The sequence below is a fragment of the Triturus cristatus genome, chromosome 2_2, assembly GCF_964204655.1.
Source record: "Triturus cristatus chromosome 2_2, aTriCri1.1, whole genome shotgun sequence".
Classification (NCBI taxonomy): Eukaryota; Metazoa; Chordata; class Amphibia; order Caudata; family Salamandridae; genus Triturus; species Triturus cristatus.
This window is the reverse complement of record NC_140582.1, coordinates 807245062-807257740: the sequence shown is the minus strand read 5'-3', so window position 1 is coordinate 807257740 and position 12679 is coordinate 807245062. Positions and strand designations below refer to the sequence as shown.

The following is a 12679-nucleotide window of genomic DNA, read 5'->3' as shown; positions in this document are numbered from 1 at the left end:
TCTTGCAAATATTCTAGAAAAGGCATGAATGGGGCGGTATGTTTGGGTTTAACTTTTGTAACTCCTGTCCACAAATATTAGGAAGGAGGTGAGAAAATTGGGGACAGTGCATAAATAAATGAAAGTGATGAGATATACTATTCTACCACCAATCCCACAATACTTGGAGAATGTGCATACATATAAGGCAGGTATTTTTAACTCAAATTTCAAGCTCACAAACATTGAAGAAAGTACATTATTCGTGGTTAATGTGACATTTACTATTATAACTTCAAACCAACAAAAGTGTATAACTTAGCGCAGTATGTGGTGGTTTAAATGTATTATTCTTACTCTACTATAAGAAATATTATTTAAATCTTAGAAAAAGATGAGGTGCAGAGTGGTGTTGATCTAAAATCAATTTAATACATTTTTTAAATATTTGTGATTCACATATAACATAATGTCCTCTTATTACAAACATCCTAAATATAATGCATAACAAATTAAATAAACCACAAACCAAACTGGGCGCCAGCATACATCCTTGCTTTAGCCCGTTTGTTGTCAAAAATGTCTTAGTTAGGCTCTGGCCATTCCCTTTTTCTTATTTGAACCCAGGTATTCGAGTAAAGGTTGATAATTGCTCTTAATAGGTTAGGGGAAGCTCCTCAGGTTTTCATTTTGGCCCATAGTTTGGCTCTTGGAACTTTATCAAAAGCTGCTTTAAGATCTAGAAAGCATGCATAGAGGATGTTTGAATTATCAATTGCTTTCTTAGCTAGAAGAGTAAATGCTGATATATTTGTTAAGGTGCCCACGCCGGCCCGGAATCCAGTCTGTGTTTTTGGAATCAGGTTTTTGCTGCTGACCCAAGTCTCCAGATCTACCAGTAGGTTGAATGCGTAGATCTTAGCCTCAACGTCTATAACAGCTATTAGCCTGTAATTATTTGGGTCTGAACGTGGTCCTGATTTGTGAATCGGTTGGAGAATGCTACCCCTCCAGGATTCTGAAATGCTCCCATTCTTTAAGCTGATGTTAAACATGGGGGATAAAACACGGGACCAAAATGTAGGATCTTGCCTAAACAAGGCGTTCGGAAGGCCGCTGGGTCCAGTGGCACCATCCGATCTCATATGATTTATTATGGTCATAACCTGCTTTGGTGTTATCTGGATAGGATATCTTTCATTCTCAAGTGCGGCTGCAAAGATTTGGAATTCCAGGATTTCAAATAATTGAGCGGCATATATAAGACTTACTTTTTCAAATTGATTCCTGCTGCGTCATTTCCTATAATTATTCATTATATATTATTCATATAATTAATTTCAAGTATTGGAATGTATTTGTATGTGATTACGAGGGGATATTAGGAGCCCATAAGGAGACAGTATGAACTGTGGCCTCTACAGACTACATTTCTTCCTGAGGATTAGGCTGTCAATAAACACATGGTTTCCTGCAAGTCAATGGGATTTGGACCTTAGCCCCTGCCGTGAACGCGGAATTCCTTTTCCATGCACGATAAGCCTGACTATTGTACTGGAGAAAACTCCATGCACTTTGGAACAGTTCCAGTCCTTAGGATAGCTCCCTGGATCGATTGCACCTCGAGCATAGGCCCTGGCTTCATGAAATACTAGGCCTCACCTGAAGTTGTGCAACAAGAGAGAGGGAAGTCTAGGTTATTGCTCTGGAGTGGCCTCTGGAATCAGTTAGTCTTGTTACCTCACTGGAATTCTTCCAGAATTTGGGAGGTTCACCACACCAAGGGGTCAGGTAAACTGCTAACCTCACTATACTCTCCTGGAAAGCAGGAGGGAGCTGTGACTGTTGCACAGCCACTCACTGGATTCAAGTCAAGTTTGCCTCACCATAGGTGGAAGCAATAAATAATGTTTGTTCTATGCGTGTTTTTAGGGGTGCACTTGAAGGCTGGGCCCGCTCATCAAGCTCTCAAGAAATTAAGTAAAACAGCCCTAGAAGATCTTGCATGAATGCTCTCTCTCTCTGATTAATGAAACTCTTAATTAAAAGCTATTGTGTACTGAATCCAGAAAGAGGAATAAAACCAGCACAATGAATGGCTGAAGAAGACACTGTCTGAAAGAACACAACAGTCCAGGTTGCTAAACCCAAATGAAGCATAGCTAGAAACTGTACTGCAAAGGCTTATGAGAATACTAGCCCTCATTCACCAAAAGGTATTGACTGCACAAGTTGAAGGGCTTAAGACTAAGGACTTTCAAAAAGTTACTAGTTTTGGATTCACAGAAATCCCAAATGCTATTTACTAAAATCTAGAGGAATCAAAGATTTATATGGTTATATCTTACATTGAATAATCAGTTTTTCCATCAAAGAAATATCCCTTCTTATGGTTAGGATGTACATGCAAATGCACATTAACTTTTCTTTTTCGCTCCAAATGGAAATTATTACTCCATGTTAAGAATTATGGCCCAGATCCGTGAAGCACTGGTTACAAAATATTGGACACAAATTGCGACCAATAATTTTGCAACCAGTGTGGTATTTTGCGAACCGACCTACTTATAGGTCAGTTCAAATAATACCAAATCATAGTAGGTAGCGATTCGATATACCTCATGAATATTAATGAGGTAGGTTGCAAATTGTGAGCGACTATGTTTCACAGCCATAACAGGTCAAGTGGCCTCTGGGGTCAGCACATTACCATATCTGTGATTGTTTTTTAATAAAACAATCATTATTTTAAAGGAATAGGGGATGTATAAAAAAAAGGTGACCATTTTAAGTAACATGTTTTAAGAGTAGGCAGTGGTCCATACGAGTACTCTTATAAAATGTTGTTGTCAACATTCTTACATATATATATTTGACAAGCTTAATAGAGGACAACGGTGGTTGAAATTGCATTACTGGGCTGAAAATAAATGCCCCGTAACTCTTGAAGTCTCTCTTCTCCAACCTGGTGGAATTCACTACCCACATTAATACTGGAGTGGTTTCAAAACTTTATTTGATAATGGACTGGAGAGATCTACAATATGCCTTAATATGAATTTCTGTAAAGTATTGTAGTCTTTAAAAAACATAATCCAAGATTTAGGACTTTGTGACATTTAAAGAATGCAATTCCAAAGACAGCAAGATGATGGATGGAATGCATGAATCCATCTCAGTCACTGGCAATTGCTAGGGCCGCATCCCAATCCATTGTTTTTTGCCCATCGTGCCACCTTAGTTTAGACCCCGCCGTATACAAATCAGCCTTGACCCTGCCCTTTATGAGAACAGTCCAGCTGGAACTGCAAGGCTAGGTCCTCCCTATACCGGAACACAAGCAACCCAGGACCAATTCCATCCTTATTAGGGTTCTTCAGACAGTTATAGCTTGATTACAGTGGCACAGTCAGGCTGGGACCCATGTGGCATGTCTCAAGACATGCTATCTTCTAGGACGATGGTGTTTGTGCAGTTGTTTTTCTCTGCTATGAATTTTATCAATTCTTCAACAAATAGGAGTGTCTCCCCTGATGAATGATACATGATGTTAAAGATTGTGGGAGTTGCTTCGGACATTCTCACTTCAACCAACAGATTTTGGAACATTACGTGCTGGTCAGAAGTCAAGCATTTGCACTTCATGAAGGACCCCACCCCTAATCTTTCCTATCTTGTCCAAGTGAAAGATCCCATAGTCCGGATGGTTGAGGAGATTTTGAAGTAGTTGGGATAAACCGGTTATCCGAATTTCAGTCAGGGATAGTAGGTTAAGATATTTTAAGATAATCAGATCTGCAATTTCAAGACTTCGGGGCATATTATCAAGACAGGAGATAAAATTATCGCCGCTTTAATGGGCTTGATAATATGCTCTATGGAATTCCAATTGAAGCCCTTGTTAGATGTGAAGGACATCTAACCTGAGCTTCAATTGGAATTCCATAGAGCTTATTATCAAGCCCATTAGCACCGTTTTAGCGGCGGTTTTCTGCCGCTAAAGCGGCGATAATTGTATCGCCTGTCGTGATTATATGCCCCTAAGTTCTTTACTTCGTTCTTTGCTAACATTGATCCTCTTCTGAGGTGCTAACGGGTGAGTATGGATAATGGGAAGATTGGAGAGCCAGTGCACTGACAATCAATTACATAGTTTCAAGAATTTTATTAACTAAGTAATAACATTTCAAATTGATTGGAATCCACATACTAATTGAAAAACATTTTTCAACTCATTTTTTTCGCCCAAAAAAACAATGTATAGAAATGAAGTTGTACTCACCTTTTGGAATGAAGGCAAGCTTATTTTTCTTAATCAACAGAACGTTTAAGGAGCAGAGGCCTGTGTATTTAGAGTTTTTTCTTGACCTTTTAAAACGCAACCTAATATTTTCATGTGTGGTCATTGAAATGTATGGAAGGGTGCTTTCATTAAGATTTGAAGGCTCCAAAGTTGTCAAATGCTCACATGCCTTGAAAAATACTGCCGAAATGGCGTTGTCGCTGAGATCCAGGTGTTTTAGGCTCCAGGTCCATTTCCCTCTTTTCAGAGTCGGGGAAGACAGGGCTCCAATAGAGTTGTGGCTTCGGTCGACTTCCGTGGTCGCCCCTGGTATTTGTGTTGGGAAAGTCGTCATTCCAACTGATGAACAGTTCATGAGCCGCCCAAGGCACGTGCACTCAGGCGGACAGAACGTGTCTCCCGCCGGCAGCATCTCTACCTCCTCTGACTTGTCACCCACCGGCAGCATCGCTTCTCCCCCTGACGTGTCTCCCACCGGCAGCATCTCTACCTCCTCTGACGTGTCTCCCACCGGCAGCATCGCTTCTTCCCCTGACGTGTGTCCCACCGGCAGCATCGCTACCTCCTCTGACGTGTCTCCCACCGGCAGCATCGCTTCTTCCCCTGACGTGTGTCCCACCGGCAGCATCGCTACCTCCTCTGACGTGTCTCCCACCGGCAGCATCGCTACCTCCTCTGACGTGTCTCCCGCCGGCAGCATCGCTTCTCCCCCTGACGTGTATCCCACCGGCAGCATCGCTACCTCCTCTGGCGTGTATCCCACCGGCAGCATCGCTACCTCCTCTGGCGTGTCTCCACCCGGCAGCATCGCTTGTCCTCCTGACGTGTCTCCCACCGGCAGCATCGCTTGTCCCCCTGACGTGTATCCCACCTGCAGCATCGCTACCTCCTCTGACGTGTCTCCCGCCGGCAGCATCGCTTCTCCCCCTGACGTGTCTCCCACCGGCAGCATCTCTACCTCCTCTGGCGTGTCTCCCACCGGCAGCATCGCTTGTCCTACTGACGTGTCTCCCACCGGCAGCATCGCTTCTCCCCCTGAACATCCAGCCACACGCAGCACGAAGACCAAGGCCGCAAACAAGAGGCGGGACATGCTATCTGCAACAAATCATTCATATTACAATGTCAATGAGCAAAACATGACGTAAATAATGCACGTTTTTTTTTAACTTCATATGTTATTGCGTGGCAAACGTGTACGGCTGTAGCCATCAGCACAACATGCTTTTTACATAACATACTTTAAAACAGCGCAATCAATCCATAAATTAGCGCATTGCCTTAGCTGGAAAATCAACCGTTAAAGCATATTTTGAGACCAAAAAATAGATATTGCGTGATAATTTGAAACTTGAGTTCGTTACTCGTCATATTAATTAATAACAACTTACATTTTGTTAGAAGTAAAAGGTTTTCCGTGCCGGGAAATGACTTGCATCGCTTCCAAGGGCTTGAGCGCTAATGCGGGAGAAAGTCCAAGCGCCTGGAACCACAACTTCCGCTTTTGTTTACAATTATTACTGATCAAAGTCTACCTGTAGCAGGCCTTCCATATACCCGCAGCTGATAAAAGAGAAGGTGCTTTCAAAGAAAAGTATTACAAAGTATTGCGAATTTACAACTTTAGAATTCGACGTGTAAGCAAAACGTAGTCAGTAGGAGAAGGCTACATTTCAAAGCCACTGTACAAAGTATAAATATGGGCCCCCACACTGGTTTCATTTTTGTGACGGTGTGATACTGTTTCAAGGGCCAGTTTAATATTACAGTATTGTAAAACGTTTAGTCGCGTTGCTGTTTTAGTGTAACTTGTTGCTGACGTGTCCTTGCTCTGTCTATTTATTGCGTGTGACGGTCCCTGAGCTGTAGATCCCTGCACCAGAGCAGGCCCGGCTCCAGGAATTTTTATTTGGGTGGGCTAAGGGTGCTTTCGGGTGGGCCACTGCAGCAGTCACGGCCGGCATGACTGGGGGGGGGGGAGAGGCCTGGGGGTGTGTCGTGCTGGGGTTTAATTTAATAATATTAATTTGAATTAATCAGCATGGAGAAGGACAGAGTGTGCATGACTGGTTTGGGCGCCCCAGAGGGCAGACCAAAGTCTTTACGCTCTCAGGAGTGTGCACACCACTCCTCCCCTGCCCTGCTTGCAGAGCAGCCCCGCCCATCCGCAACCAAACATAAGATGGTAATAACTGAAAGTTAAAGTTATTACCATTTTACGTTTCTGCTTCTTGCACTGCGAGAAAGCAGTGGGGCAACGCTTCTCCGCCCTAGTGTAGGGGCCGCCCCTGCACAGTGGGCCCAATTTGTTGCTTCTGGAGGTAGTACAAGCCCTAGATTACATAATATCTACTTGCAAACAGTCACCATGATACAACGGATTGCTTCTGTGTGTATACAGAGCATGTGGAGAGTTATTTGAAAGTAAGAGCAATGTCTGGACCTAACTGCAAACCCTCGAATTCCAGCAGGCCAGGATTCAACACAAGTACTTGAATACCAAGCATATTATAATAGTTCAAGATTAAGGAAGTCCCTATTACCACACGAAAGCCTTGACATCATTGTATTAGAAAGGCTGGCTATTTACTTGTTGCAATTTGTCCAACACTTATTTCTCTGCACAATTTAACTTGATACATTTTACTTTCTTGTTATTCTTTTGCAGTGTACTTTCAAAGATACAAATTCTTGATAAACAGTAATGCATTTGAAAAAAGAGAAAGGAGTATTTTATGAAAACTGCCAGCAGTTTTCACACCGACCATTTCAAAACTAGCAGTCCAGTCATAGAGGTAACCTTTTATTATTCTTTGGAAACTCCCTTATAAACTCATCCATACATAGGTTTCCGTGAGCTCCTGTCTCGTGTTCTAAAATAGTCAAATTATGAAAGATAAAGCATTAATCTGTAATGCAATACAGGAGAATGAGACACCCATCTAGTTGCTGAATTGCACAATGTGAAACTAGAAATCCTGGGATCAATCCTGGCTTCCATGCTTGACCAAATTGTGTGATCCTAGCCAAACCTTTATTTCCCTGAACCTCCTTTATTCATCATCACATAGGAGGGCACCTTCGAATGCATGTGTTCTATATGTGCACTGTACAAAACACATTTTCTGTGAGAACAAACCCGAGAACTCATACATCATTTGATGTATGAGTGCTCGGGCTTGTTAGAGTGAGCACCAACATCACATGGGGCCCTATCACCCAACACGGAGTTTATTTAAAAACACATTTTCTGTTTGATTTAGTCTACTATAATACTGCTTCATCTGCACTAAGAATCAAAGCCACCAGTAAGGCGCACATAACAACAGACTTGCCTTTTACTAAGGGACAGATGTACAACAATTTTTTGCAGTCGCAAACGGGCAATTGGCCCGTTTGCGACTGCAAAAAAGGGTGTTGGTATGTACAAACGCTATTGTGCAAGACTGTATTAGGAAGGGGCATTCCAAGGGCGTCCCTTCCTAATAGCGAGCCGCATTTGTATGTATCATTGTTTTGCAACCGCAGTTGCAAAATACTCGCAGTTTACCACCTACTTCAAGTAGGCGGTAACCCACTCGGAAAGAGGAAGGAGTCACCAGGGGATCCCTTCCTCTTTGTGAATGGATGCAAACATATTTTTTGAGAGCAGGCAGTGGTCCCACGGACCACTGCCTGCTCTTAAAAAATGAGACAAATGTTTCCTTTTTCTTTTTGAAATGTATCCCATGTAAGGTCCCTTTGATGGGAAGAGGAGGTTTCTGAGGTGGGAGTATAAGGCAAGTAACACTACTCAGCCTCCCTCATTGCCAGTCTTCAGAGTGAATCTCTCTTCATTACTACCTGCAGAGACTCCGGACTCTGCAGCACACTCCCTTCCCGGCCTGATCATCGATTTTCTTCCATAAAGCATACCCAAGTGGTGGTGTGGGGGGGAGCTTTAATTATTAAAATGTATATCTACCCTAACAAGCCCTTTATAGCAACATTAGAATAATTAAAAACTGGGGAAATATTAACTACGCAAAAAAATAAGTTCTAATTATACCTTTCAGGTTTGTATGCGGCTCTTTGATGACAGTTCATAGGTCACTGTCCTGTTAGGATTGTAACTTCTGAACTGCAAGTAACAAAAGGATCTCTGTAAGCAAGGCAGTAACCCACTGAGCTGTCCACATAAACTACAGTTTATCTGCATTTCAAAACTACCAACAGACAAAGGATTGCTCTCCAGCAGGATAATTATTCACCAGAGTTATCTGGACATTTTTACTGTTGCCTTGCATCCGTGTCAAAGAAAGGATTTGTCCCCTTCGCTATGCCCTTATTCTACCTGCACGCGGGGGCACAGCCCACCTTTCTAAAACGAGATGCCTTATTGGAGGGGGCTGTGAGATAGAACCCAGGCCCAATTACGCAATTCCTAGAAGAAGAAAAATAACATTCAGAAGAACGTTTTAAATTTCTGTGGCCATTTTCTGTTGGCCTTCTAAATGTCGCTGCCAGTGGCGGCTAGTGACATTTGAAAGTGGTGAGCGTAAAGTTAGGGATGACTTAAGTAGCAAGCGAGCACTACATTTTCTTTTACTCTACTTTAGCCTTATTATTTTGAAGACTGTGTAGCCCCATCAAAAGGGTCCCATCCCACCCATTTCAACAGAATCACAATTACAACAGGAGTATGTGACCACTTTGTGGATGGATTGTCATGTATTCTGAACACATTTTTGACTGACTGCAGGCACTATGAGAAACGTGCAGTGCCCTCAGTCTCCGCTCCAGAGCTCTCAGTTGTGGCATAAACACATAGCGCTGCTGGTGCGACTCGATCCAAAGGACAGGTGCCTGGAATCTTGAGTGATCTGATTTATAAGGCGCTGTCTGCCACATTTCACGTTTAATGTTGCCATATTATTGGAGTGCTTTGCCTGAGCACCAGTTACATTACACAAGGAGAACACATTCAGTTTTGGTTACCACACGCAGATCACAGACAATTCCAATTTTCACCGAGTGATTGGCTGTAAATAAATAAAGCAAGTCTGTTTAAACGTCATTAAGAGCTGAGCATTTGCTACAGCAGAGTGGGCACAAACCACGGTTCTTAATTATAAAAAAATCCTCGTGAAGATCTTAAGCAGCTTCTGAAAATACGCCACTTCCCACCTTGAGGAAAATTTCCTCACCGAATGTGGGTAAATAACTGCCTCCGGCATTTTAAACAGCAGAGGAATCTCTGCTGCATCCAGTTGCTTGGATGATCCTGAATGTGCCGATAACATAAATTTGGCATTAAATCTAAAATGGTAGAATACCTCACTGCAGTAAAGCCTGATATAAATCGTTGGGAGACCGAGCATTGCACATGCACGACTTCCTGTCACTGGAGAGTTTCAGAGTTTTAAGTGGAAGATAGGAATGGATCCTGAGTGACGAAGGGCAAAACATGGCAAATAATGCTCCCCCCCCCCCCCAGAGGCGCTACTAGACCCAAATTTCGGGGGGGGGGGGGGGGCTACCGAAAATTTCAGGAAGGGGGGCTGATTCTTCTAGCAATATGCAGAGTGGAGATGCAGGGGCACTAAGAAGGGGTGAAAACACAACTAAGCCTCTTAAGCAAGTAAATGTTCTTTTAAAGACCTGTGTAGTACTTGGGTGCGGCTGTGTGTACGCCCGGTAAGCTGTCTCAGCCGGGCTGACACACACGACGGGAGAGGGAGGCTGAAGCCCTTTGAGCCCAATGGGCGCTGCGCACCGCCCCCCCCCCCCCCCCCCCTTCACCATTCCTGTCAGGAGGACCCGGTAACGTTTTTTTAACACCACAGGGGTTGCCCTGAGCTTCAACTCTCTGGGTAAAATAACCACACAACAGTGACACACCACTTCTCACAGGTTGCACAGAACTAAAATGTGAGCAGTCTCCGCTCGCCGCGAGGGCCAAGGTTCATGTTTGGGTCCACCCGCTAGAACCGGGCCTGCACCAGAGGCACAAACAACACTTTGCAAACTAGTTCTCTCAGCCGAAACAGTTTCTGTGTTTCTTGTTACCTGTGAAAGCCATGTACTAATACTCATGGGCTCAGCGAGGCGCCTACTTGTTCTCTGGGGCTGGAATGGAAACGAAAACCAGTCCAGACAAAAATGTTCAAACTAGCCCCCCACTGCATGACGTTTTCTCTCTTTCTTGCTCTTTATGTCTCCGCTGTTCTTGCTTCACTGTGGAGGAGAATTTGAGGAAAGCCTTTTTAAAGGCCCCCAGGTTTCCAAAGCCTGCCTCTATTTCCTGCCCCGTGGGAGCTCGTTCTCCGATTGGCTGACCACAATATGGGGAGAAATGTTGCAGGTGCCTTTTCAGGACAGGAAAAATCGTTCCCGGTGTGCTGATGTTTAAAAAAAATAAGGTATAAGGGGGCAGGGTAGGGGTACCATGACCCCCTGTACATTGTGGATGGAGGTCCCAGAGAAACCCCCGCACCTCCCCCCAGGCCAAATTTTAAAAAATGAGGTCGCCTTGAGCCTGCAGGACTCTTGCAGGAGCCAGTGGGACTCCCCTGCCCCTACGAGAGTTCCAGAGGAACTCAGCGGCCGTTCTGGCTACCGTATTCCACTTGACTGGAAAACCATTTAGAAAAACAAGTATTGGCAATGCCAATAGGTTTCGCCTATGCAAGATCTATTGGCTTTGGCAATATTTTTTTTAGACCTGTTGCACAGAAGTCTGACAAAGTAAAAAAACAACAAGCCCTATAACGTGGCTAGTGTTGACCACGTCATAGCTCTTTTTTCTTTAAGCCTTGTTGCACAGCAGCCCGCGCTGCTGTGCAATATGTCTAAAATACATTGACAAAGCCAATAGATCTTGCATAGGAGAAACACTTCGGCTTTATCAATGTTTGTTATTCTTTGTTATTCAGTGACATTGTAGTCTCCTCCGGAAATGGCGAGGTGCAGCTTGGTGACATCTGTGGTGTTGTGGGCCCTGGCCCCACATGCTAGGGAAATAATCACACAGACACAGTGGGTATGCTACTGGAACTGGCCACGAGCACATCCACGGGGGCTCTTTTATCGGCAGGGTCACCTGACCGGTGGTACCTGTGTTGGATGGGTGTGGGGTGGGTGTACGGGCTAGACCTCATGGGAGAGGCTTTCTAGTAGGACACAACCTTACTCCCAAATTTTATTAAAAACAAAAATAAAAAAATACAAGGAAAACAAAAGTCCAATGTCAGAGGGATGGGTGGAAAAAGAAAGTAGGAGGCTTTAGTGTTCGGCAATTTTGCCTTTTTTTATTTTTTTAAATCTGTTTATTCACATTTGGTGGTATCATTATAACATCAGTTTACATTATGAAACATCCTACCATCATTCAATACAGAGATCATTGTGCTATTACATAAGTATCTTATCTATTATTTTTGGTACCTACATGTCGTGTCGCTTCGTAACAGACTCACAGGAGACAGGTAAGGATGAGTGAATACTTTATTGGAGTCTATGTTGTTCTCTCCGTGCCCACGCACGTCTGCCCACGTCGCTCCCTTACTCTGCAATGCCCTCCCACATCCCCTGACCGGATGTGGTGTCCGGTTCCCTTCGTGTCCACCTAATGTCTTGCAGGGTCCTAGTGCCCTGCCATCAGGTCACTACATCTCCCCCTTTTGTCACGAAGAAGTGACGAGAAAATGAAACATAGAGATGTGTAGATAGAGATAGATGCAAAGTCTGCCCGGGCACTTGTCGGTGTGCCTCCCATCATCACATTTCTTCTATTAGTCTTTTTGGACGTCTGCATGCTCTTTTCTGGCTTGCTTCCGTCTGTTGCTCTTCTGCTGGCCCCTCACCATTGTTATGCTCCTGCTCTTCTTGTTCTACTGTGTCCTTATCCTGGTCCTCTCTTTTTTCCTCTTTTAGTTCTTTGAAATGTGAACTGTTTCGTGTTATCCGCTGATGTGCTGATTCTGCCGTGATCATCGGTCCCTTTACTGTCGTTACTGTTAGCGGGTCTTTGGAGAACGTGCTGTCTGATTTCCTTTGTTGCCGCTGACGTACTATCACCGTGTCTCCTTCCTTTAGGTCTGACACTCTGGCATGTCGCTTGGCATCTGCATATCTTTTCATTTTGTTCTTCTCCTCTTTGTCTCTTTCTGCAATGCTGCTGTGATCCGGTGTCATTGTTGCCTCGATTTGCGGTAACCTTGTTCTGCTTGTTCGCCCCAGTACTAGCTCTGCTGGGCATCTTCCTGTGGAGTTATGCGGTGTGTTTCTGTAATCACGCAGAACCTGGCACAGAGCTTGGCCAAGTGAAATTTGCGCCAATTTTGCTCTTTGAACTGCCTTTTTGATGTTTCCCATGAACCTCTCCACCATTCCATTCGCTAGAGGCCACAGAGGAGT

At 44.0% G+C, this 12679-nt stretch overlaps 1 protein-coding gene across 1 annotated transcript in view; it reads right to left on the bottom strand.

Moving 5' to 3' along the window:
* LRRC66 (leucine rich repeat containing 66) overlaps positions 1-6142 on the bottom strand; it is a 64117-nt gene extending 57975 nt beyond the window's left edge. Inside the window, 2 exon segments of the mRNA XM_085642110.1 lie at positions 4262-5380; positions 5674-6142. Coding sequence (XP_085498236.1) covers positions 4262-5375 — 1114 coding nt within the window. The 5' untranslated portion in view covers positions 5376-5380; positions 5674-6142.
* Positions 6143-12679: the final 6537 nt, after the last annotated feature.